The sequence below is a fragment of the Hypanus sabinus genome, chromosome 13 (genome assembly GCF_030144855.1).
Source record: "Hypanus sabinus isolate sHypSab1 chromosome 13, sHypSab1.hap1, whole genome shotgun sequence".
Taxonomy (NCBI): domain Eukaryota; kingdom Metazoa; phylum Chordata; class Chondrichthyes; order Myliobatiformes; family Dasyatidae; genus Hypanus; species Hypanus sabinus.
Window position 1 is genome coordinate 22,920,002 of NC_082718.1, and position 23,349 is coordinate 22,943,350.

Here is a 23,349-nt window from a genome sequence, read left to right on the forward strand (position 1 = left end):
AGAGCCTAAAAGCTGCCCTTTGAATGAAAGCATCCCCAACATCTAGAAGACCAGCTCTTTGAGTGACTTGCCGAATGATTAAATATCGGCTACAAACCATAAACAGTAAATGATGGAGATGTGGAAGGATAACTACCCAGTGAAACAGGGTAGTTTCTTAGATAATATTCCATGACACCTTTCAGTAGAAACTCTTAAGGGAGCTTTGTGAATTCCTTCTTTCATATGAGTATCCGTAACATAGATTAAAATCTCAGTGAGATGCACAATGCATACTATTGTTACCAATGTGTAGTCTAGATTTCTCCATTCACTGGGAACTCAGAAGCAAAATTATGAATTTCATGCATCATGATATGTTCCTAGTTCTCCTGTTTTATTTCTTCTATTGAAATAAAATTTGTTTGCGCACCAAAATACTGCAGGATCTAATTTCTGTTTTGACAAAAATGTTTTAAACTGGTACGTCAGCATCAAAGGCAATAGACCAAACAAGTATATCCTATGACTTTAAGGGTCCAATCGCGAGATCAAGTCCAGGGACTGCATTTGGAAGAACAGCGATATAGAAAGATAGAAAACCTATAGTACAATACAGGCCCTTCGGCCCACAAAGCTGTGCCGAACAGGTCCTTACCTTAAAAATTACCTAGGGTTACCCATAGCCCTCTATTTTTCTATCTCCACGTACCTGTCCAGGAGTCTTTTAAAAGACCCTATTGTACCAGCCTCCACCATCGTCGCCAGATATGCTTTGATTTGCATCAACTGTCACTAAACAAAACTTAAAATCCAGTTGACTTCGGATAGAGTTCATGCCATGCATAATTTTATTACAGGCAGCAGTCTTTTCCGACGAGGTGCACGTTGGTTGTACTTGGAGAGTGAAGAACACAGCCTGCACTATGAAACTCCAAATCATCACTTAAAAAAACTGAGGTTCACTGTGTCAGGGATATCTCCTGTGTTCTATCCATTCCCCATGAAGTCACGGAGACAGCGTACAAACAGAAAGCGGCGGAATTGAAACTCAGGTCTGCCACAGTAATAGTGTTATACTAATCACTATGCTATCATGACATTCCTTCCACCTCAATAGGATGTGGGTGTTCTGTTGATACATGACTACTGCAGGTCCAGTGACCCGCACTCTCACCGGGATGCAGTCGGAGGGCTCAATGTATATTATATTTGTCACACTGCCAACTCACCAAACCCCAACCCTCACAGGCAGCCTCTCCACACACTGAGCTGCAAGGCAGACTGGGATTTGCACCAAGTTCCTGGCACAGCAGCGCCCACAGCAACATGGGCTACCAGGACCTGTCCCAGCACTGACTCTACACGCACTCTCATTTCTACAAATGCATCCCGAATGCTCTAAGATCCTGTGCATAATTCTGAAAGCCGCTTATCAAAAGGTACAGCAAGCATGCGGAGTAAAAGAATATGCAGTGCAACTGGACTTAAGACAGATCTCAGAAACCACACATGAATACAATGATCAGAATCAGGTTTATTATCACTGGCATGTGTCGTGAAATTTGTTAACTTAGCAGCAGCAGTTCAATGCAATACATGATATAGAAGGGGGAAAAAATAATAATTAAGTAAATCAATTGTAGTATCCATACATTGAATAATTTTTAAAAAATGCAAAAAACAGAGATACTGTATATTAAAAAAGTGAGGTAGTGTCCAAGGGTTCCATGTCCATTTAAGAATCGGATGGCAGAGGGGAAGAAGCTGTTCCTGAATCGCTGAGTGTGTGCCTTCAGGCTTCTGTACCTCCTACCCGATGATAACAGGGCATGCCCTGGGTGCTGGAAGTCCTTAATAATAAACACTGCATTTCTGAGATACCGCTCCCTGAAGATGTCCTGGGCACTTTGTAGGCTAGTGCCCAAGATGGAACTGACTACATCCACAATCCCCTGCAGCTTCTCCCAGTCCCACACAGTCCCACACAGGCGAGGTAGAGATCGATACATGTAAAGGCTGATTTATACTTGTGTGTACGGGCTATGCCGCAGCCTACGCTGTAACCCTGATTTTCACTTCTGGATCACTCTACGCCGTAGCCAGCATGTGTTAGTGTGCACCAAAACACTGGTTGGGGGTGGCGTTTTTATGCCACTGTGTTGAGTTTCTTCGTGAGAGACATGGACAAGGAAATGTATTTCAAACATTTTCGCATGTCGGCAGGTAGACTTGACAATTTGGTTCATCTATTTCACATCGGAGTACACACAGCCTACAGACATGGCGGAGAAGAAGCAATCAGAAATGCGATGCTACCAAACAGACCAATCACAGTTGTTGCGGTCTGCATCGCCCCGACGCGTGAATAACTTTTCTGGAGAGGTACACGTCACCCTCTGGCATAGGGTAGAGCATAGGTACGGTGTAGGATACGCGATACCTACGGTGTAGATGCGACACACAAGTATAGATCAGCCTTTTAAAAAGAACACTAAATAGAAATTAAGATAACTTAAAAGGGAGGTCACAACTTCTAAATTTTGGAATATTGGTAGTTTGTATTTATACACTTTGCAATGGTTAAACACTTAATGGCTGATTATTCTTTGTATTATTTAATTACTAATTATTTAAGTGTTTCATTCTGTTTTTCACACTTCTCTACTCAATTCCCCCTTCCACTGCCCAAACCCCATTCATAGTTCTTTCAAGGTGTCACATGGAAACCAAGTGTGCTTCAAGAACACCTGGGGACCAAACATTTTCTTATAACATGATATAAATATCTAAATGAAAGGAAATACTGTTAAATCAAAAGATTTTGCAGCGCTGTAGATAAACACAACCAGCTATTTAAAAAAGATCTTTACAGACCAACTATATAAAGAATAATTCTCTTGTTTAGTTTTATTTGGCTAAACCAATTCACAACATATTCACAAAAAAATTAGTCTAAAATGAGAAAAATAACAAAATGCAAATAGTAACATGCGCAATAAATGATCAAGCTGCTAAATTTTGCAAAATTCAGCAAAACAACTGCATCTAAAGACACACTATAGTTACTTTGGATTAATGTTAGAGATGAATAGCAAATATTTATGTCAGTAAAATGCATGAACAGAATTTCAAAACTGGATTTGACTCCTCCATTATTAAGTACACCATAAGCCATTGTAGCAGAACTAAGCAATTCAGCCCAATTTATTATCCCTCCCAACCCCATTCTCCTGCTTTCTCCCCATAACCTTTGATGGTGTAACTAATCAAGCACCTAAAACTCCACTTTAAATATACTCAATGACTCTGCTTCCACAGCCATCTGTGGCAAAGTACTTCACAGATTCACCACCCTCTGGCTGAAGATTCCTCCTCTATTCTAAATTGACGTCCCTCTATTCTAATGCTGTGCCCTCTGGTCCTAGACTCTCTGACCACTGGAAACATCCTTTCCACTACCACTCTATCTACATTTCAACATTCAATAGGTTTCAATGAGATACCCCCGACCTCCACTCCTTCCCCCCACCCCCCTCACCATTCTTCAAGAGACAGTCTACAGTCATTCAGAATTTAAGTTGTGGATGAACAGGACACATTTTGTCATTAAAAAGCATGACCAGCAGGAGGAGCAGAATTTCATAGCTGCATTTGCTGCCTCCATTATTAATTCAGACACCTCATTATAAGAAACAACGTAATCTAAAATAACTAGTCTAACTACCAAGTACAACCCTCAAAACAGTTGCCTTGAACTATAAGTAGATATCGCTGAATATATTTAGCAAGCAACACAAATAAATGTAATGCATGGGTGCATTGCTCAATTTTAAAAAAATTGAATTTTGAAAAAAAACATACAAAGTAATTCAAATTTAAATCCCTCTTGGATTTTGACATTCATAACTTGCACATGTGAGTATTCATTGTGGAGAAGCTGAAAATGTGAATACATTTTGCAAGCTACTGCCAAGGACTCTTGATTATGCGTTGTACTTTAGAATTTCCCTACATTATTCTAGGCCATGCATTTGAGAGGGGGAAAGTTCAAAAGGAATGTGAGGGGCAAGTTTTTTTTTAATTAAGATTTTGTGGGTGCCTGAAATGTGCTGCCTGGGGTGGTGGTAAAGGCAGATACATTAGGGATTTTTAAGAGGCATTTAGATAGGCTCATGTGAGGGTAATGGAAGGATATGGACATTGTGCAGACAGAATGGATTAGTTTAGTTGGCCGTTTGATTACTAATTTTACTGGCTTGACACAACTTTGTGCGCTGAAGGGCCTGTTTGTGTACTATGCTCCATGTTAGAATTGCCACAAAAATCTTTAAGCTATCACACATCTAAATTAAAAGCCGAATATGCAGGGAAGAAAAAAAATGTGTAATTCTCTGTCCAATACCAAGGAGACTTAAAAATGGCAGCTAACCAATTTTTCCAAAATAAATTGTATTCCAAACCATTGTCTTTCAAAAAAAAATTGGAACTTACTTCAATATTAAAATATTTGTGTCCAGTGGTCAATTTTGTTTTGATTTTAATTGTTCTTCCCCACCCCACTGAAATTGTCCTGTAAATATTAGCTCTAGCAGCATAACTGATATTATGATAATACAATTTGTGACAAACAATCGTTCCCACTGTTAAAGTGTATCTAAAACATCGAGCTGATTCACATGTACAAATCCAGCCCCCCAACCTCTGAATTTTTAGCCATTATTAGGTGTTTCACGACAGCGTTTATCCAAAAGTGTACAAGACCAAAGAAAATGAAGCAGACACTAATTAGCTACTTGATATAGCTGCCTTTCTGAAACACACTGCCCATTATACACAGCAAAAGAAAGGATTTTTATTTGATATTTTCTTTGAACTGCTGTGGGAGCTCTGTTGTGTTGAATGCCAACTCAACTCATTAACTAGTAGTCGTAACGGCTCATTCAAATTACAGAATTAAAAATTATATCAGCCTCAAATTAGACAAAAAATTTATGGAAAATAGAGGATCCTGGAGGTTTTATTCAACACTTAGCCATAACTAACATCTTTTAATAACAGTCTTCTAATTAAAGTTCAGAGGTTTGTTTTAGTATCTTCTTTATTTATTCTGCAAATGTCTACTGTCAAAGTCCACAAAAAATGTCGGAACTAATCATTAAAAAAAATATAGATCTAAGATTATTTGATGGCATTTTCAATACATAAAAGTGTAAAAGAGAACAAAATAATTGTCTGGATTCGATGCAGTGCAAAAAAAACAAAAAATACAAATATATATGTACTACAATATATATATTTAATATATATGTAAACTATCATGAGATACACACACCCCCCCCCAAATAATATAGATTAGTTGTACGTCCACAAAGTGATACTAGACACAGGAGCATCTGTACGCAAGGCGACACGACAGGAAATGATAAAGTAGTGGTGGTGGGGGTGTAGGTTAGTAGGCAGAGGTGAAACATAATATACATTTGCATTCATCAAGGCAGCTATGCTTTGAATATTTGCTGATCAACTTCAGTGAATTAAAAAGGCTGGTGACAGAGTTTTGGATGTGAAACTCAGAAAGCGGGCTTTCCTTGCGCACACTGGGTTAATCCTAAAATGCAGGAAACCTAGCTGCCCACAGCAAAACCTAGGAAGTCTATTAGATCAGCGGCAAGCAACTTCAGGAATATACTTAGAATGTCACCCTGCCTCCAGAGAATGGTCAGCCACACAGGTTTTGTCCCATTCAAGTAAAACTCGAGTTTGCAAGCTCGAGCCCCCTTCCTGAAGGGGTCAAGTTTTCCTTTAATTGCTGCCCCACCCCACCCCACCCTCACACTTCTTGCAGACAATGTCACATGCACAACCATTCAAAAAAAAAAATCCCCTCAATATTTTTGTCCTCTATATTCTAATCAGTGGCCAGGATTTTGTGACTGGGAAAGTGAGTAGAGAAATTTGGAAACCTGCCCAAGGTCTAAGATAGCAGGCTCAGACCATCTCAGCTCACAAGCTTCACTTAAATCCTGTCAATCAACTTAGACAAGCTGACACCCCGTTGACTCCAGATGAATACTTAAGCTTAGACATCTGTTTACCCCACTGTTCTTGTATGAACTTTCTTCTCAGAGCAAAGCCCAAGAATTTAGCAGAGAACATTTCCAGTAGACCACAGGACAATTTCTATGATCCCTAATCGCAGCAAGCAATCCGTAAACTTTACAGAGATCATACCTTCAGGCGGTTTCAACTCCTTCTCATTTTGCGAGCACCACCCAACAGGATGCAAATCTGCAGTCATGACATCACACCAAAAGTCTGCCCTGCGATCATCTCCATAGCCACTATATCGCAGGAGTAAAAGTTGTCCACACGTTGTGATGATTGTGGCAACCCAGTACGTGTTGGGATTACTCTTATTAGCAACTTCCAACTTCATTCCCGGCTGGAAACTACTCTGGAGGCTGATCTCAACCTGTGAACAAGAGAAAAATATCAATTGTTTATTTAGACCGCAAGACACAAGAGCAGAATTAGGCCCATTGAGTCTGTGTGCCATTCCATCATGTCTGATTTATTATCCCTCCCTACACTATTCAGCAGCCTTGTTCCCGGAGGCTTTGACATTCATACAAAATCACGAGCCTATCAAGAACATTTCCAGCAGAACCTGTCAACCTCTGCTTTAAATATACCTAATGACTTGGCCTCCAAATCCACCTATGGCAATGAATACCACAGATTCACCAGTCTCTGGTAAAAAGTTACTTATAATTTATGGGAGACAACTGTATGGAGCAGAATTATTCCATAAGACAGGAGTATTAAGGATCCATGGCACAGGCCATTCATCCCATCTACCCAACATCAGCATTATGTTCCATACAAGCTTCTTCTTACCTTTAATTTAACATGATCAGCTCAGATAATCAGCTGGTAGGGTGGTACTGCACGAACAACCTCGCACTCGATGTCAGTAAGAGTGAGGAATTGATTGTGGACTTCATGGAAGGGAGGGTCGGGGGATCAGAAGTGGAAAATGGTGAGCACTTTCAAGTTCCTAGGTGTCAACATCTGTGAGGCCCAACTTAGTTGATGCAAATACAAAGAAGGCACAACAGTGGCTATACTTCATCAGGAGTCTGAGGAGATTTGCTATGTCACCAAGGACACTCACAAATTTCCACAGATGCAACATGGAGAGCATTTTAACAGGTTGCAACACAGTCTGGTGTGGAGGGTCCATTGCACAGGATTGGCAAAAGCTGCAAAAGGTTGTAAACTCAAGTCAGCTCCATCACGGGCACTAGCCTCCGCAGCATTGAGAACACCTTCAAAAGGTGGCATCCCTCATTAAGGATCTCCATCACCCAGGGTATGCCCCCTTCTCCTTGCTATCATCAAGGCAGTTGTACAGGAGCCCAAAAACACACACTCAATGTTTCAGGAAACTTCTCCTCCACCAACAGATTTCTGAACGGATAATTAACCCATGAGCACTACTTTGCAATTTTCCCCTCTTTTGGCGCTACTTTTTTTTGTATATACTTATTGTAATTAATAGTTTTTATTATGCATTGCACTGTCCTGCTGTGGCAAAATAACAAATTCCACAACTTACGCCAGTGATAATTAAACCTGATCCTGGTATCATTCTGTTTCATTTTCGATATCCTAAATTCTTTAAAAACAATGTCTATGATGGTCGAAATTCCCTGCAATTGGAAATACTTTGTCAAGCTTTTAATATCAAGCAGAATCATAACTATAAGAATCATCAGGCCACCACCAAACTATTTCCTTGAAAAAATAATCCATGCCTTAAGGAAATGTGGAAGAAATGTGATCTAAGTGACTGACCATTAAATGAATGTAGGTGCCAGATGGGGTGGTTTGACTATCTCAGAAACTGCTGATCTCCTGAGATTTTCACACTCAACTGTCTCTAGAGTCGACAGAGAATCATGTGGGGAAAAAAACCAAATCTGGTGAGTAGTATTTCTGTGGGTAAAAGCACCTTGTTACTGAGAGATTTCAGAGGAAAATGGCCAAACTGTTTCAAACTGACAGGAAGGTGACTGCAACTCAAATAACCACATTACAATAGTGCTGTGCAGAAGAGCATCTATGAACACACAATGCATCAAACCCTGAAATGGATGGGCTGTGGTCGGAGCTCCCAGAGTGCTGTATTGGCAAGCTGCAGCGCTGGAGGTTCATGGCAGGAAGAGTTTTTCTTCCTTCTACCGTCTGTGTGAGATGATGGGCTGTCGGGACTTTTGAGACTTTCTTTTAAACCGTGCATGGACTGTTCTTTATAAGATTACGGTATTGCTTTGCACTGTTGAAACTATGTGTTATAATTATGTGGTCTCTGTCAATTAGTCTTTTATCAATTATGGTATTGTCTGCACTGTTGAAACTATACGTTAACTATACTTGTATGTAATCTATGTGGTTTTGTGTAGGTCTTGTAGCTTTAGGTTTGTCTGATGGGTTTGTAGTTTCTTTCCGGGGAACGTGCTAAGACAGTAGCGCGATATCGATACTCAGCAGCCTCTCCAGACTCTGGATTGGGGGTTACCAAACGTTACGTGGTTTTTCTTGTGTGGTCTGTTGTGTGGTTTTTCGTGATATCATTCCAGAGAACGTTGTCTCAGTTTTTAACTTCATTGTATTTGTGGTTTATAAATGACAATAAACTGAATCTGAATCTACAGCAGTAGAAGACCATGAACGTATACTCAGTAACCACTTTATTAGGTACCTCCTGTAGCTGATATGGATTAACAACCTAGATACAACAAAAAAAAGAAACCATCTTTTCCTCTATGTACTCTGTAAAATAGGGATCTGTTTTCAAATAATGCCTCTTTTGTCTAATCAAGGTTCTACATAGTTTAGCACAATGGCCTATAACTGCCTTTTTTTTAAACTCTACTCATTGCCCATCATGCTACTTGTCCCCAAATCTTGAATCTAGAAAACATTTCAAGCTTGCAAAGGTACTATAAATTGATGGTACATGGTAAGGCAGTATTCAAAAGTCAACTTCCGAAAAATGATAAAGGCCCAAGGCTTAAGAAATGAGTGGGCGGGTGCAAGTGATTAGCTTTATTTATCACACGTACATTGAAATATTGAAACACAATGAAATCCATCATTTAAACCAACCGTGGAGGGCAGCCCACTATTGCCATCACGCTTCCAGCACCAACACAGCATGTCCACAATTTACTAACCTTCGCTTGTATGTCTTTGCAATGCAGGAGAAAACCGGAACATGGTCACGGAAAGAACAAACTCCCTACTGACAGCGGCGGGAACTGAATCCAGATCACTGGCACTAAAACGTTAAGCTAACTGCTACACTACTGTCCCACTTAACATGATGGCCCATCACCTCCTATTCTTCTTGTTTTTTTTGCAGCTACTGCCATTTGTCCCCGAATCAACAACCTAGGAAATATTTGGGGCTCGGAAAGGAACTATATACAGTGTAGGGCAGGTCACTGTTGTTCATGAGCCAACTACTGAAAAAAGTTCAAAGGCCTGACACTCAAAGAAGGAATGGGCAGGAGTGAGGCTTGCAATTGAGTATTGTGACACAGACTGGGCAGACACAAAGACTTTGAGAGACGTCACAATCTAACGGAGAGCACAAAGAAGGGGATTATCTAAGGAGGGTTTCCAATGTTTGAGTCTACCTCATTCAGGTCCCTTTTACAAATAATGAAACAATGGTCACATCCTGTGAAGGAATACTTCTACACAAGCACTCATAATACAGTCACTACATGTTAACGTACAGGTCCAGGCCTCTGTATGCAATGATATCACTTGTTCGGAGGACCCAGGAGGGCAATCGCAGAATCTGAAAACCATGTAGGAAATCCCAAGTCTTATTCATAAAAGTGTCTCCATAGAATTCATACACAAATTTTTAAGTCAGTTGTTTTAGCCTTGGAGAATTTAAGGGAAAAATTATTATAAATAGTTAAATATCAATTATTTCATGCCTACTTTATTCCCTGGAGCGCAAGACAATGAGGGGAGATTTGATAGAGATATACAAAATTATGATGGGTATAGGGGTATAGACAGGGTAAAACACACAGGCTTTTTTCCACTAGGTTGGGTGTGACTAGAACTAGAGATCATGGGTTAAGGATGAAATGTTTAAGGTGAATGTGAAGGGAAACTTCTTCATTAACAGGGTGATGGGAGTGTGGAACAAGCTGCCGGAATAAGTGGTAGGTGTGGGTTTGATTACGACATTTAAAAAATGTTTGGATAAGTACATGGATGAGAGGGGTATAGTTGGTGCAGGTTGATGGGATTAGGAAGAATAATATTTCAACATGGGCTAAATGGGCTGAAGGGCCTGTTTCTATGACTCTACCTTGCTTTACCATTTCTAGTCATCTCCTTACACAAGTGCAGGACTGCCAATACTGTTGACTAGACTTTAAGGAACAATGAAATGGGGATTCAGCATCACAAAGTATTGGCCTGACTTAATGAACTTGAAACACTTTAGCCTACAACTGCATGGAATTAGAAGAGTTTGCAAAAGTCTCAGAGAGCGACACCTTCAATTACAATATAGATGAAAAATGCTAGAGGAACTCAGCAGGTCAGACAGCATCTGTGGAAGGCAGTAAACAGTCAGTGCTTCAGGGCAAGACCCTTCATCAAGGCCCTTCGTGAATCTTGATGAAGTGTCTCAGCCTGAAACACCGACTGCTGATTGCTTTCATAGATCCCGCCTGGCCCGATGAGATCCTCATCAACTTGTGTGTGTTGTTGTGAGTTTCCTGCGTCTGCTGAATCTCTTGCACTTGTTATATCTCCAGTTAAGAGTTTTGCAGAAGTTTCGTCAGAATTCTTCATAGGACTGAGGAGGGTTAGCTTCAGTGTGGTGTATTCTACTAATCAACTGGGTGCTCTCGCAGTTGCCAGAAATGAGCTTACCAGATGCGACCACTACAGCCAATTCCTAAAGATATGCCCCCCAATGCAAGCAGCACTCTCGCTGCACAGACAGTGTTGTTCATTAATGAGTAGATGGTGCAAGGATGGGAGGGGTTGGAAGAGGGTGCCAAGAGGATTAGAGGGGTCAGGTCAGACTGGTTAGGAACAGATACTGCCCCCTGCCCCCCAGGAGCACACTCTTTGTGCAAGTGGATCACGGATACTCTCCAGGGAAATCTCTTTAAGGGGTAATATTACATGACTGGAGTTTATTACACGTATATTTTTGGGAGACTTGAAATACAGGGAAACCTTCACATCCCTGTTGTGAGCTGCAAGACAGGGTAGAGAAAAATCTCCTCTTCTTGAACTCAGTGTTTGAGCAAACTCCCTGATGAATCCCTAACAGCAGCCGGGAACGGTGCTGAACATGGGAAGCTGAAAGTGACAGAGACCATAGCCACCGAAGGAAAAGGACACGTGAAAGTCCGATTTCATGTCACAGATCCCAATGAGATCTGAGTGACGCTTAACGGATAGCCCACTCAGGGGAAAAGCAGCTAGCGTGATCTGTTACTGTGAATAATAATGTTTTTATTTGGTACAGTGAAATTGAAGATCACACAAAAGACAAATTTTGAATCCTGCAACATTGTTGCTATTTCCCCCCCCCCCCCCAATTCCACATTCAGGAAAAATACAAATTCCAGAAAGACAGAGTCACATTTCCTGTCAGTCTTTAGACACACAGAAATGGGCACAATATTACTCTCATAGGCATTGAGCAGTTGAAAATTGGCTTAGTCCATTTTTTTTTGGAGAGATGCAAAGGAATTTGCAGATCAATATAAACTAGTGTTGGTACATTGTACTCTGCCTCTGAAATTCAGAAGTCGATGTAACTGTACTACTTTCGTATGATGAAATGTTTCCTCAAAGAATTCCAACAGATTTGGCAGGCAAGATTTCCTCTTCAGGAGGGGGCTTACTAATCATGCACTTCTAAGTTTCCTGAAACTTTGCCCTTAATAATTGGCTCCAACATTTTCCAGTCACTGAAGTCAGGCTAACTTCTTCTAACTCCCTCCCTGTATTAAAGGGTAGGGTGACATTTGCAATTTTCTAATCCTTTGGAACCATTCCAGAATCCAGTGGTTCCTGAAAGATCACTACTAACACCTCTACCACAATCTCTTTAGCTACCTCTTTCAGGACCCTGGGGTGCAGTCCATCTGGTCCAGGTGACTTATCTACCTTCAGACCTTTCAGCTTCCCAAGCACCTTCTCCCTAGTAACAACAACTACACTCACTTATACCCCGACATTCTCGCATTTCTGATATTCTGGCATCTTGCATAAACAGCTGACATTTTGGGGCAAGGCCCTTCATCGGGACTCCTTTATATGACTATTCTGCTGCACTGAATTGCTTGTGAATGGAGTGTCCTTTTAAGAGATAGAAAACAGCGCTTTGTTGTCTACTGACAATTCATATTCTGGTGCCATTCACTTTCCAACTTAAAGCTAGTTTAGTTTAACCTGGTTTCTCCCATTATGCTCTAGCTATGTTCCTTCCCTCCAGTCCAACTTCTTCTTCTTTCCACTTCCTTTCCAGTCCTGATGAAGCCTCTGGGCCCAGACTGCCAGCTCTTTGTTCTTTCCCATAAATGTTCCCTGATTGCTGGAACTCCTCCAACATTTGGTGTCTGTTACTCTGGATCTTCAGTACCTGCAGAATCTCTTGTGTTTTTATCGAGTCTGCTCAAATATTCCATTTGATACTGCTGTCAATTTTATTTCTTCAATGCTTGTTTCTTTATCCTGCTTTGTCCAAATAATAAGGATGGGAGAAAATTAATTGCATGGGCAAGGTTAAATACAGGGGGGGAAAAAATCCGTTAGCCCTTGCTGGTACTTCCCTGCAGACGAGCAAATAGCTCTTATCAGGTTATTCAACCCATTTCCAAATGGCATTATACCCTTTCCTTACATTTATGTGTCATACCAAATCTAAAATGCTGACACAGTATGCGATCGAGGCAATGACTGCATAAGAATCCCAGAGGCTCAACTTCCTGGTACAAAGTTCTCAGACAAAATAAATGTGACAAAAAGGCAGGTTGAGGAGTCAAGTCAAGTCACTTCTTATTGTCATTTCGACCATAACTGCTGGCACAGTACACATTAAAAATGTGACGTTTTTCAGGACCACGGTGCTACATGAAACAGTACAAAAACTACACTGAACTACGCAAAAACAACACAGAAAAAAAACTACACTAGACTACAGACCTACCCAGGACTGCAAAAAGAGCACAAAACAGTGCAGGCATTACAATAAATAATAAGCAAGACAATAGGCACAGTAGAGGGCAGTGTTAGTGTCAGTCCAGGCTCAGGGTATTGAGGAGTCTGATGACTTGGGGGAAGAAACTGTTACATAGTCTGGTCGTGAGAGCCCAGATACTTCAGTGCATTTTCCCAGATGGCAGGAGGGAGAAGAGTTTGTATGAGGGGTGTGTGGGGTCCTTCATAATGCTGTTTGCTTTATGTTGTCGGACAGGAGAAAGAAAGCCTCCAATATATTTCAGGACAATGCCAGTGATTTTAAACCTGATTCTGACAGAGGGAGGTTGTGTCCCTGGCAAAGCTAAACACTATCTGCTAGTGGAACTCAGAGAGTCAAGCAACATCTGTGGAACCAAACAGATGGTCTAGACCTGATCAATTCTGAATCATAAACGGGTCTGTAAAGGGAAGGAGGCCAGTACATGGGGGGGGGGGGTGGGGGTGAGCAGTGACAGAGACTGATATTAATGACAAAGCTGTTGCTTGAGGGTTGGCATCATCGAAAGCCACAGCAACTATTTAAGGTGAGAGGAAACAAGTTCAAAGGAGATGTGAGAGGCACAGAGACTTCAATGTGCCGCCTGAGGTGGTGGTAGAGGCAGATACATTGAGGACTTCTAAGAGACATTTAAATAGGCACGTGAGTGTAAAGGAAATTGAACAATATGGAAAGCGGTCTGGCACAACATTGTGGGCCGAGGGCCTTTTCTCTGTGCTGTACTGTTGTATGTTCTATCCAGAAATTACTTTTTTTTAATCTAAAAGCTCTTTCATCAAAATCATGGACATGCTGTTTAGCAGGCTACGATAAAGTTAAAGCCCCAGACTTTAATACATCCACATAGTACATACACCCAAAATATCGCACACAAGGTCTGACACTAAACGGAAATAAAAGCTGAGCGAAAAGCAATGGCTTTTATTTGTTTGGTGCTGAAATGTTGTTGCTTAACTGTATTCCTCACTATGACTGAAAACAGCTCACTATAATAGCAAAGAAGATATGAATAGGTAGTCTATTGAAACACCACTTAATATTACCTCATCCTTGATGGATATGTATTTTCAGACCACCTCAAGCATCATATAGTAAATACAGCTCAATTGATGCCCGATGGAATGCTGGAAGTCAGTAATACATTGAATTAAATTGTTCTGATGTGATAAACCACGAGGTGCCTGAAAGACACATTCTTGAAGATGAGGGAGCACCTCTATGCTCAGGTACACAAACCATTTCTGTTCAGTTGTATTCTGAGAAGGCTGCTTTCAGTAGATTACTAAACAACTTAAAATGTGTGGTCTACATTAATCTTTTGATTAACCCAAACTACTCTGGTGTTTTAATCCACGCCTTTATTTAACCACAATGAAGTTATTAATGTTCTATATTTGAAGATCAATGTAAACTATCAATTTACATACACATCACCTTATACAACCCTGAGATTCATTTTCCTACGGCAGGGGCTCAACAACCCTTTTTTGCACCGTGGACCAGTTTAATATCGACAATATTCTTGTGGATTGGCCGACAGGGGGTGGGGAGGTGTTAATCGAGACCAGAATATAGGTGATAACTATAAGTCACTTATAAGTGGCTAATACACTCAATTTTGTTTCTAAAAGGGTTTATCTAATGAATTTAATATTAAGCACACAGTGCATATTTTTCTCGTATGAAATTATAAAATCATTGCAACGCACCAATATCACTGAATCAGTGGGAGCCCTGGGCTTGTTTCCCTGCAACAAGACAGTCCCATCGAGGGGTGATGGGAGACAGCGATACTCAAAGGGGGCTCCTTATGTCCAGTCTATTCTGCAATTTAGTTTTTGTGGCTCTCAGCGCTTGCTCACGTTTTTTCCACTCAAAATACTCAATGGGTTTGTCTTTAAGTGCAGAGTGCTTGGACTCAGGGTACCGAAGAAGTTTTGAGGGCTTCATTGCCTCATTAGAGAGCCTCCAGGCCCAAATTGCAGCCACCCGCCCACCCGTTGCCTTGGCCTGGTGCGGCTGGTGTGAGAGGACAAGGTAAAGGTCAGAGGCCCCCGTGCCGGGGGCCACGGCGGTCACAGTCCAGACAGAGCAACCGACCAACCGAGCAAGGAGTGCGACAGGGCATGCGCCTGCGATCTCCCCCCCCCCCCCGTAGGTAAGTAGGATCTATTGGCTGACAAAAGTTTGGCTGGAGGGATGACTTTCAGTAGATCGCAGCGAGGTAGCTGCTCTGCTACTTATGAAACCCTGAGCCCGAATTAGGCCGTCTGCGAATATTTTAGCACCAGGTTCCCCACAAACATTCAGTGTGCTAAACAGGTTTAGAGGTGGCGTCCATCTGTCTGGCTCCAGGCCAGTAGCATCTGTACTTGCCACCGGCTGCTCGAGGCAGCTGGTTACCCGAAGCCAGCCAGTGATCCCTGGCACAAGGGTTATCACTGCGCTTAGGCGACTGATGACCTCGCATGCAAGGTCGTGGGAATGAGGGAAGGTGCAGCTGACTCATATCGTTTCATATCACCAAATCATATCGTTTCCTCCCGGCCTGGTACCTGTCCATGGCCCAGTGATCCAGGGACCACTGTCCTACGGGAATCCACAGTAAATGCAAGAAACACAACACATTCAATGAAAGATCGCACCCAACAGAACGGGCAAACAGCCGATGTGCAAATGACAATAAAAACCAACCAAATAAGCCAACCATAGCACAAGGCTGGAAATAAATGTCTCCCAAGATGTCAACTACAAGGTCAAAATGATAATGGCTATAATCTCATCTTGTTCGAGAAAAGTTACATACGTACATGTTTGAATGAATTATGAGGAGCAGGACTTGCGCCCGTTTCTTCAAGATATTCATCCCAGTTGAAGTCAGGTTCGTCACCACCTGATCCTCCATCTGCTTAAAGAGGATAAGAAGTTACTTGTCATCAAGATTTGAGATATAAAACTGACAAGTATGTATAATTATTTTCCACATAACTAGCAGCACCAAAAGCCCACACAGGCCTTAGTTCTCAATGTAACCCCACATTCTGCAATCTGATAGAATTCAACAGCCACATTAACTCCAATTTATAGCTCTGTACCCATCAGGAACTGGAGGCCAAGTACAATGGTCAGAGATATATATGCATTAATAATACCAATAACTAAACCTGTTGCTTGAAAAAAAAATCTGACCAAGTAAATCTTTACCTCGTTATAATTCACTTTTTAAAAAAAAGAGCAGTGATGGGGAACTCCAGAAATGTCACAATTGCAAGGATTACAGAGTAAATGCAACTAGACAGAACAAGTGGGAGGATGAGTTATTTGGTACCAGAGAATTTTGCACTTCACAGTTGAGAAACAAAAGAAGCCTCATTAGATAATGAAATATTTATAACACAAAAAAATATTTCCAATTATCGACCAAGCAAGCTGAAAAACAAATCTAAAATTGTCTCAAATTGCATTAGATCCAGAGTAACAATCATTTTGTCCTGCTTTACACTTGTGTATTGATGAAAAACAATAAACAATCTTAAATCTTGTTGGTGGGATAGTCAAGCTTTCGGCTCGGTCTGTTTGCACAAACAGCAATGTTTCCCCATAGTGCCCAACCTGAACATAGCATAACACACTGCTCTTGTGCTTGCAAATGGCCGAGTGTGTGAGCGTGATGGTCAGAATGGATACTGAAAAGCCTGGAGACAGAGGGCAAGGGAAGGGTGTTTCTTTTGTCATCACTTATGCAACGGATGCACAACACCAATCGTTTCCTTCTAAACCAAATATCAATTTTCCCTTCAACTCTCCACTTTCCACAGGGATTGCTCCCTCCGTAATTCCCTTGTCTATTCATCCCTGCCCAATAATCCCCCTCCTGGCACATACCCCTGCAAGTGACTGAAATACTACACCTGCCCACTTACCTCTTCCCTTGCCACCATTAAGGGCCCCAAATAGTCCTTTCAGGTGAGGTAACTCTTCACCTGTGAATCTGTTGGTGTCATCTCCTGTATCCAGTGCTCCCAACAAGACCTCCTCTACATTGGTGAAACCCGATGTAAATTGGGGAACGCTTTGTTGAGCACCTCTGATCCATCAGGCAGGTGAAGAATTTCCTGGTGACCAACCATTTTAATTTCTATCCCCATTCCAACATGTTGGTACATGGTCTCTACTTTTACTGCATGAGGCCACTCTCAGGTTGGAAGGACAGCACTTCATATTCCATCTGGGTGGCCTCCACCTGATACCGATTTCTCCTTCTGGTAAAAATTTCCCTCCCCCTCCGTCTCCTATTCACCACTCTGGCCTCTTTCCTCTTCTCCTCACCTGGCTATCACCCACCCTTGGTGTCCCTCCACCATCTTTCTCCCATGGTCCACTCTCCTCTCCTATCATATTCCTTCTTCTCCAGCCCTTTACCTTTCCTCCTCACCTGCCCACCTGGTTTCACCTATCACTTTCTAACTAATCCTCCATCCCCTCCTGACCTGATGAGTTCCTCCAAAATTTTGTGTGTGTTGCTTTGGATTTTCAGCATCTGCTGAATCTCGTGTTTAAAAATCAGAGGTGATGGTTTACTGGGCGGAGCTAAGCAGAGCTGGGAGAGCCTGGAATAGTCAGTGAGGTCAGCCAGTGGCCACTTCTCCCCTGCCCACTCGCACTTCCGTCTCAACTACGTCTATGATCCTCTCCCACACACCGCTATTCACTTCCAAGTTGGAGCAGTTCAGAGGAACTGAAACTTTTTGTAAGCCCGGATCCGCCTGTCTCCGAGGAACAGGGACCAGAACGACCGCCATGGAAAGGTCACTGCCAAAGATCAAAGAAATTCTGAACACATCCACAACCCACTCAGAAGGACACCGTCTTACCACAGATCATTGAGGTGAAGTACATCTAATAACAATTAAGAACTACTAGATTAAATGACAAAGTTGCAAATTTGGACCGAGAAGATCAAAGGGTGTTCCAAGTGTCCTGTCTTCTCAAACAAGTAATTCTGGTTAAAGTTACTGATTTTGATTTAAATGTGTGTTTTATGGATGCTGCATACAGGTGATACTGTAAGTGATCTAAAGAAAAAAAGAGAAAATTTTGGAAGTACTCTATTGAACAGGTAGCATCTGTAAAGCGTGAACATCTCAGAGTAATTAACTTTCATTAGATTGGTTCTAATGAAAGACCAAATGAAATGTTGGTTCCATTTCTCTCTCCACAGATACTGCCTGATGTATTATTTCTGCCACTGGCTTTTTTTCTTTTTGCTAGAATACCTGATATCATTGCACATTGGTTACAAGTTCAGAGGTGACATGCAGGTTGAAAAGTCTAGACAGAGTGAATGAGGAGAGGATGTTTCCTGCAGTGAAGGAGTCTAGGATCAGAAGGTACACATCCTCAGAATAGCAGGGATGTTCCATTTAGAACAAAGATGAGGAGAAATTTCTTCAGCCAGAAGGTGGTAAATCTGTGAAACCCATTGCACAGACAGCAGTGCAGGCTAACTCACTGGGTAATATTTAAAACAGAGGTAGATAGATTCTTGATTAATAAGAGTGTCAAAGGTTACAGGGAGGAGGTAGGAGAATAATAAGCCAGCCATGATGGAATGGCAGACAAGAATCAATGGGCCAAATGTCTCATAACAAGACTAAAAATCAAAAAGGCTCATTACATTTCTGACTGTGTAGAGTCTGGAGTGTGACCTCCCAGAGAGAAATATCATTTTATTTAAACCCGTGACATTGTATTCAATGGTGAGGTCTTAGTAGAACGCAATCACATACAGCCACTGTGAAAACAGCAAAGGAAATGGAATGGGTCACGGTATATCACTGCTTGGCTGGAGGTTTACAAAGTTGAAAATAAAATTTTATTTTTAAAGTGCATACAGTGCATGTTACCAAACACTATCCTGATATCCATTTTCTTGCAGGCATTCACAGTAGAACAAAGTACAAGAAAATCAATGAAAAAAAAATCACAAAAGGTTCAAGATTTTTAAAATGTCATTTCCAGTAGCCAAGTGTAATGGAGAATGAAATAATTGTTACTCCAGATCTGATGTACCGGAGGGGAGGGGGGCAGGAGGGGGAATAAAACTGAGAACATGAGTTGTAGAGCTCTTGAAAATGAGTCCAAAAGACAGTCATGCTCAAAGATCAGTTCTGTATTGTGGTGAATGAAGATGTCCATGCTGGTTCAGGAGACGGATGGCTGAAGAGTAAGGTGAAACATAGGTGAGGGATGAGACAGGTTGAAAGGCGCTTTGTGGAAGGAAGTAGACTTCAGGAGCTGGTTTAGGGTTGCTATCAGGCCAAGGTGCTTGATGTCACCTTGTATATCCGGTGGATCCCTGTCCACATGCATCGTAACCACAGAGAAAAATTCAGATAAATTTAAACAGACTGCAATGAACAACTGGATCACACTGAACAATCGAATATTTAATTAAATTTCTATGCAGTGCAAAAAAAAACGAAACAACTTTGGCCAGCATACCTGCAATTAGTTCCTCTCACTCAATACAAAACTTTAACTATTGCACACATACTCCTCCAGTCCAAAATGTGTGTGTCAATTGCTACAAGGGAGTTCTTCTGGGACACAAAAGCCCTGGTAAACATTGTTTGAACTTGAAAAAGTTTCCACTGGCAAGACACTCAGTTACTGGAGCAGTCAGAATTAAGATGAATGCTTTAAATAAAACGCCTGGGTGGAATTTCTGCACAGTGGGTTGTTATGATCAGGCATGCCCTATCAGAAAAAAACAGACATTTAAGAGTGGTTTTCAAAGTGTATTGGTTATTTACTTAAACATTAAAGAAAAATAGGCCTATGAGCAAAAGCGGGAGATTGGGATTACTTGCAAAGCTCCTTCAAAAAGCTGGCATGATGATTCAAACGATCTCCTCCTGTGCTGATCGATCCATAATTCCTCAAAGAAGCAGTTGTCAATCCAGGGCAAAGCCGCCAGTGTCCCTTGGAAAGCCACAACAATCAGAGAAATGCAGCAAAACCAAAAAGTGAAGAATCAGGCTCTGTGTGCACAGACTTGCAGATTTCCCATCTTCTTCTGAATGGCAAAAGGTGAGAATCCTGCATTCACTGGAAGCTACAGTGACTTGACAATAAGTTGCCTTCTTCCTTCAGGTCTGGAGGGCTTTCTTCATGCTTCTGATTTCACTGTTAAGTGAGAGAATGACTTACTCCCCACTGCCTCATTGATTGATCCAAATCCTAACCCGTTATTTAGGAATGAAAAGTTGACCCACAGCTAGCAAAGTTCTCACTCAGTATGGAGCTCGAATCTGATTACATACACCAGTGGCCACTTTATTGGGGACCTCCTGTACCGAATAAAGTGGCCACTGATTTGTGGTCTTCTGTTGCTGTAGATCATCCACTTCAAGGTTGAGCTGTTGCGTATTCAGTGATGCTCTTCTGCACACCACTGTTGTAACACATGGTTATTCGAGTTAATGGCGCCTTCCAGTCCGTTTGAACCAGTCTGACCAAACCCATCTCACTGTTCCTTTACAAGGCATTTTCACACACAGAACTGTTAGTCACTGGATTTTTCTCCCACAAAATTCACTGTAAACTCTAAAGACTGTTTTGCATGAAAATCCCAGGAGATCAGCAGGTTCTGAGATAATCAAACTACTTCACCTGGCACCAACAATCATTCCACAGACAAAGTCAACTTAGATCAGGTTTCTTCCCCATTCTGATGTTTGGTCTGATCAACAACTGAACTTCTTGACCATGTCTATATGCTTTTATGCATCGAGTTGCTGCCACATGATTGGCTGATTAGATGTGATTAACAAGCAGCTATGCAGGTGAACTAATAAAGTGGTCACTGAGTTAACAGTCCCAATATTCCCTGGAGGTGCTTCCTACTTCAATGTTTATGTGCATCATAAACTGAGGAGGGTTAATGGCGCCTAAAGGTGACTCCTTTGTTTGCATCTTCGGGAACAGCTCTATTTCCATCTTTAATATCTCTACTTTTCCCCTTTCAGGTTTCTTTCGAAGGCCCTGACCTGGAGTTACACGCTGACTACGGTTTTTTGCAAGAATGGAACCCATTCTCGTAGTTCAATAACTGGTCGTTGTTTGTCATGCCAAAGGCTCGGCCTAAGAGTCCGGCTCGAATTCAGAAGCCTAGGATCTCAGGGCTCTAGAGATGGGCGGATCGAGGGTCGAGGTCATGACAAGAGACCCATGTATCATCGGGGGAGTCGGGATATCTGCTGTATGCCTGGAAACCCGGGATCTTTGTGATCTTCAGGTATAGAGCTCGAGAAAAGCAACATAACAGACTTTTAACATCATAAACCAGCAGGTTGTTTGTTATGTCTCCCTGCTCACTGAGAAAATAGAAACACCCTTTCTCTCTTATTAGGGACAGAGAGAACCTGTGGTGTGTCGAATACAGGGTGAAACGCAAAGTCTTTGGGGTAACTGCAAGTCTGTGTCCTTGCTATTGCTTTGCTCATGCTTCAGTGCTCAGTGGCGGTGCTGATGTTGTTTTTGCCGGGGGGGGGGGGGAGAAGAGGGATTGTTGTTTACTGCCGCTTACGCGCAGGAGGGGGGGAGCAGGTGGGGAGGGGGATTTTGAGGGTTCTAACATTTAATTGTTGTTCATTCTTTGGGGCACCCCTCTGTTTTCATGGATGGTTGCGAAGAAAAAGCATTTCAGGACATAAATTGTGTACATTTCTCTGACATTAAATGTACCTTTCATCATGTTCATCAACTATTATGTAGATTCACCTACTTTTCCATTCAAACCCCAACTGTTTTAAATGTGGCCTTTACTGGCAAATTGACATTCTGCAGTTTTTGTCCATCCAAACTGTCTGAGGAATGTACAGTGGCAAGATAAAATAACCAGAGTAGTAACATCTCTATCTTCTTGTAAAAACTGACTGTTCTTTACTTCCAACTACATTTTGCTGTTGTTCCCTTCTGCACCTTGGGTGGCAACCTTGCTGTTTCTTCAGCATTTCTGTCAGTTTTATGAGGCCAAGTTGCTAGCTCAATGCTCAACCCAGTGCTGATGGAAAGCGTGCCAGGAGCTGGCTGAATCTGAAACAGGGTGCATTCACCCCCTGAGACCGATGCAGATGCCTCTACAATGCTGGCTGGCTTTAGATTACACTGGACTGCACATTCCAGTCAACTCATTCAAACAAACCTTCTTCTTTCCTATATTCATATAAATTAACTGCAAAGCTTCAGCTACCCTTTACAGAATCTTTGGAAAAATACCCCTTGCTTTACAATACAGACTAAGCAATCCAATCTATCATGCAAGGAAGGTAACCAACCTATCTTTTGAAATGATCAACTGAAGCTCAAGAAAGACAAGGTGCTGACATTGCTACAAGTTTCAAGAGAAAAATCAATACCTAGGAATTAGATTTCACCCAGTTTGGTATGCTAACCCTCAATATATTCTGGAATGTATTTTAATATTTGTTAATTTTTTGTGGTAGTATTTCTTTGTGTTGTGGGTAAGTTATATGTACGGTGCTGTGCATCTTGCTCCAGAGGAATATTGTTTCATTTGGCTGTATGCAGTTGAATTACAATAAACTTGAACCAGCACGCAGTCTGTTTGCCTGAAAACCATCACCGTGAAAGTGGTCAAGGCAGCAATCAAAAACTCCCCTTAGCAGGAATAAATTTAAGAATGAATAGCTGAAGTAAGATAGGTATGGTTGAGAATGGGAACTGAACCAGAATCCCCTGCATTACCACATCTTTGTTTCACTGATGATAGGGAAAGCATCGGCCAAGAGCCATTGGAGACAATTTAACAAAGGTGAGGGAGAGATGTGCAAGTAGAGTAACATAAATATCACCTCCAGCTCCTGACCCACTGCTCCCCTATACTTCTACTAGCCTTCCTACGACCTTGCACCCCCACCACAGTCCGAATGCAATGTTTCAACCCAAAATGTCGACATACAGGTGTCCCCTGCTTCACAAAATTTCGCTTTACGCCACCTTGCTTTTATGAAAGACCTGCATTA

The 23,349-nt window shown here is 41.7% G+C and overlaps 1 protein-coding gene across 6 annotated transcripts in view; it reads right to left on the bottom strand.

Moving 5' to 3' along the window:
* sfmbt2 (Scm like with four mbt domains 2) overlaps positions 1–23,349 on the bottom strand; it is a 220,724-nt gene that overhangs the window by 171,487 nt on the left and 25,888 nt on the right. For 4 of the 6 annotated variants that reach the window (XM_059987321.1, XM_059987320.1, XM_059987324.1 and 1 more), the window contains exons 3-4: positions 16,111–16,208; positions 6,214–6,454 (exon numbers count right to left, since the gene is read on the bottom strand). In XM_059987321.1, coding sequence (XP_059843304.1) covers positions 6,214–6,454; positions 16,111–16,208 — 339 coding nt within the window. The remainder of the gene's footprint in view (positions 1–6,213; positions 6,455–16,110; positions 16,209–23,349) is intronic. The other 2 variants (XM_059987325.1, XM_059987323.1) reach the window with 1 other exon arrangement.